This window comes from Globicephala melas, chromosome 2 (assembly GCF_963455315.2).
Source record: "Globicephala melas chromosome 2, mGloMel1.2, whole genome shotgun sequence".
Taxonomy (NCBI): domain Eukaryota; kingdom Metazoa; phylum Chordata; class Mammalia; order Artiodactyla; family Delphinidae; genus Globicephala; species Globicephala melas.
The window spans coordinates 68055304-68059821 of NC_083315.2; the positions used below are offsets into that span (position 1 = coordinate 68055304).

The 4518-nt window shown below is 44.1% G+C and overlaps 1 protein-coding gene across 17 annotated transcripts in view; it reads left to right on the forward strand.

The window, feature by feature from the left end:
• MEGF11 (multiple EGF like domains 11) overlaps positions 1-4518 on the forward strand; it is a 431740-nt gene that overhangs the window by 411171 nt on the left and 16051 nt on the right. For 7 of the 17 annotated variants that reach the window (XM_060294090.2, XM_060294098.1, XM_060294088.1 and 4 more), the window contains one exon: positions 3686-3892. The exons of 3 other annotated variants lie outside the window; for them this stretch is intronic. In XM_060294090.2, coding sequence (XP_060150073.1) covers positions 3686-3892 — 207 coding nt within the window. 7 more of the 17 variants (XM_060294092.2, XM_060294095.1, XM_060294100.1 and 4 more) reach the window with 3 other exon arrangements.

The following is a 4518-nucleotide window of genomic DNA, read 5'->3' on the forward strand; positions in this document are numbered from 1 at the left end:
TCCTGGATCCCACTGTTGCTGCCCCTTTCCCCACCTGTATGCTCCTTGCTAATCCAACCTCCAAGTCTCTCCTTGCAATAACCTTGGCTTCCCAGGTAGTCAGGAGCCCACCAACATCCTGAAAACTTTTTTCAGCCAGTGTGGGAGAAAAGGCATTGTGGCCTTCTAATAGTAGTAGTAGGCTGAGAAGACAAGAGATGGACGTTCAGTGCCTAGGTTTTCCCCAACAGTGAAATATTGGCCTTAAGTAGATGATAGTGTGAACCTGAAGGCTGGGATAACTTCAAATCCTACTCACAAGATGGCCTTGGAAAATCATTTCCCCTCTCTCGATTTGTTACTTCCTTTATAAAATGAAGATGTTTCAATTAGTTCATTTCAGAGGCCCCTTCTGCCTCTGATAGTTATGTGGCTGTATGTGATTTGCGGAAGGTAGGAACTATATGAGAACAAACGCCAGGACATTATAGGGCTAAACCTTCAGCCTTGATGCTAATTACAGGCCTTAAAGGAGCGACTCCCCAGAGCTTGGAGAGCCTTGGTTGATGTCTCCCCTTTCTTTGCAACATGCCCAAAGTGCAAAGACTGGTATAGAGGTGGGGCTATAAAAAGATGAGGAAGTGTCCTAGAGCAGCTGGTTATTCTTCCCCTTACCATGCCCTCCCTCAGAGCAGGCAGGTGGATGACTCAGCTGGAGAAAAGAGTAGGTTCCTGAAGTATAGTTTTCCAGCTGGCCCTGCCCTTCCCCTCCCTCCTCAGAAACAGAATCCAGTTTATTCCATAATTCAACACCCTCCTACCACCACCTCCAAACACACACACGCACACACACACTCTTCTCCATCCCCTTTGGCTTTACCTCTGGCCCCTTTATGGATGATACATCTTCTCCCTGAGACTCACCCCATTCCCACAAACCCCAATTTCTCTTTTATCTATTTAGATGCATCCCCTGCTACAGAGCAAACAATTTATTTCCCCAAACTTGAAAGCAGCCGACTTTTCTGGTGGAAATAAGAGGGCCACTACTGGTTGGCTGAGGCTCTGTTAGGCATTGAGCTAGAGCTTCAAGCCTCTCCCACTGCCCTAATAATCAGTCATGGGACGTCCACAAAAAGAGCTTGGCCTTTCTCAGCTGAACTTGGCCCCACAGATAAAAGGCTTTCCTTGTTCAGGGTAAGGTGAAGCTGTTGCAGATAGTCTGCATTTAGGATATAGGACAGGCGTACAGGGTAACAAAATATGAGGGGAAAACACCTTGATTGGGTATCAGAGCAGGGAGGGGTTGTCCTAACTTAACTACTTACTAACATTAGGCAGACTTTATGAGCTTTAGTTTCCTCATTTCTAAAGTAGTAATACTAGTCCTTCCTGCCTGGCCCCCTGCACAGATGTAACAAGTGTCAGTGATCTAACTGGAGTCAGTGAAGACCAGCTACATGTGCTATAAAGCGAGCTAACACTAGTCCTCAAATTTTAGAAAATATGCAACTGAGTCAGCTGCCAATCAAAGTAAAACTGATGTGCCTGCGTGGGGAGGAGGGGAGAGGTGTTGGGGATAGCCCTTCTTTAAGCAGTACTAGTAGTCCTCAGCTTCCACAGGAGCAGCTGAGTCATACTGCCTTACTACTTGGCTGGTAAATTCAGAGAACCCAAAATGGGACCAAGGGGCCAGCTGAGGTTCCTAGACTTAACCCCACTCCCTTGTACTAAGAAACAAAGTATTCACTAGAGGCAATTCCATGTGACTTGGGCAGGTCATGGCCTAGCGCCCAGAGCCACCTTTCCCCTATGAGAGCCTCACCAGTAGCTGGGCCAATCCAGCCTCCCTTTAGTCTCTGCTGGGACTGCTCGCTGTCTAGCAAGAATGTTTTCTCCTCCTCTCTAGGGTTCTAGGGTAGAGAGAGGCCACAATCCAAGACAGGACCCAAGACCCACATCTCTCTCTGCCTGGGGGCTAAGCTGTGATACAAAGTGCTCTGAGCCTGGTTCTGGAGCTTGCTCTAATACTGATGAGCAGGGTAACCCTGGGGAAGTCACTATACAAATCTCAGTTTCCTCATAAGCAATAAAGGGGGAGGGGAAATAATAATTACTGCTCTGCCTACACTTTTAGGAACTAATGGGTGAATGTAGTTTTGTACAAGATTGAGGAAATGTTACCTGCTAAAACAAACATAAATAACCCTATACTAACAAAAAAGTAAATCCCCTCCCAACCAGTTACCTGCTGTGGGAGAAAAGACTCCTGTGGTGGCACACATCTCAACTACTTCAGTCACGTGGAGCGCTCTGCTCTCACCGGACCAAGGTACATCCAGTAACCCCTTGAATTACACTACCATTTTCACTTTTTTACATTTTCATTAATTTCACAAGTTGGAGGCAGAAAGCATAGAAAAATAGCAGCCCCAAATGTAAATTGTGGTGGTTCTAGTGAAAGATCATCTGAGAATTTTACCATCTGCTAGCACTTATAGAAATTTAGAGCTGAGAAATAGAGAAATTTCACCATCTGCTACCACTTATAGAAATGTAGACTTCTTAGATCACTCTTGACTACGAAGCCCCTGCAACTCAGTGCTTATTTCTAGATTCCCCTGGCTGGCAGAGCCTCACAGAAGGATGAGGGCCAGAGTTGCCAAATTAGAGAGTCTCCTGCTTTTTCTAGGCAAGTTCTGCCTCATTTGAAACAATCCACAGGAGGCAGTAATCTTCCCCCAAAAGGGAAAATGGCATAGAGGTTGAAAGAAGGGCTCCCGTTTCACTGTGACTCCCAATCACAAAGAGAACCTTCTTCCTCCAGTGAGCTACAGTTACCTTGCTTCATATTTGGAAACCAGTTTGCATCTTTTGTACCCTAATACACCCTGAAGTCTTGGGGATGATGCACCTGAGAGACTACAGGAGAAGCAGCATGAGTTCTCCTAGTATCAGAGAAAGATACTGCTAAAATAGATTTCAGTTAGCATTCCTGAGAACTGGAGTAACTGACCCCAGAAGATATACTGCAGGCTTACTAGATAACAGGAACTTTCCAAAGCCTAGCTTGAGACCCAGGTGCTTTTTAAACCTCTATTACACTTCAGTCTGCCCCACCTCTGATCACGAGCTTCTCGAGAGCAGGGATACTACCTGTTTACTGCCTAAAGGTTGCCAAATTGCTGGCACTTGTGCCAAATCACACACCTACTTCTTCTGAACCTAAGCTTAGTCATCAAAAAGAATTCAGAAAAATGATATCACAGAAAATACACAGGCCAAGGAGTCCCAAGGCATGGATTCAAGTACTGGCACTGCCATTCACGAGCCATATGACCTTAGACAAGTCACTTCATCTCCCTGGGCCATCATCTCATAAAATACAGTCAACTATCCTTGCAAGATTTTGTAAAAATTAAACAACAGATGTGAAAGCATATTATGAATATCTTGAATTAATCCCTTTCTGGTGCTATACCTGACTACTAAAGCAAAAATGTTCTTATCCCTCCAAAAACATAATTCCTTAGAACTCTGCTTACCTAGAAAAGCACTCCTCAACATATTTAGTAAGTGAATCTTGGATTATCAAAGGTGTTTACAACTTCTCAATCCTGAAAGCACATAAACTGTACTCTGCTTTTGGTATTTAAATTAAGTCATATGTCCTTGCTTGTCCTAAGAAATCTCTCTTGCCTTGCAGATTACATGAAAGAATCCGTATGCAGTTCTAGCACTTGTTCCTTGAATAGCAGTGAAAACCCTTATGCCACAATTAAGGACCTACCCATCCTCACCTGCACGCTTCCAGAAAGCAGCTATGTAGAAATGAAGTCGCCTGTGCACACGGGGTCTCCATACACAGATGTGCCATCCTTGTCGACATCTAATAAAAATATATATGAAGTTGGTAGGTGTCTCAAATAAGTAACTTAGTGAAATCAGGGCATTAGTACAGCATCTGAAGTGAAAACAGCCCTCTCCAGTCCCCGTCTTGAAAATACACCCTTCTTTTGTTGCTTTTTAAGGAATCCAAGGTGAACTGTCTTTCCCAGGACTGCCCTCCTCTCTCATACAAGAAATCAAATTCTTGTGCCAACTCTGCTTTTAAAAAACACTAAGGCTACGTGTGAAGCAGATATATTGGGGGTGGGGAGTCAATACACACAAACACATACACTTCAACTGATTGTTGACACAAATTCCTGTTTAAAAAAGAAAACAATCAGAACAGACATTTGCAAGTTTCAAAATCACCTTATTCTACTTTTTCCCAGTTTAACCCATGTCCCTGGGCTCACTGATAAAACCCCTGACCCCTACTCTAAGTCCCTCTGTTTTGACCAGAGCTTGGGATTCTGATAGCACACTCACTTAGCTTTTCAATCTCTTGAACAAGCCTCAGTCCTAACCTTCATACATTTATCATAAACCCCTGGCTTCTCCCCCGACCAAGTTAAATAGAATTCTCTTCCCCCCAACAAGGCAACCAAAGCTAATCTGTTCTCTGAACTCATTTTTCACTATATTCCTTAG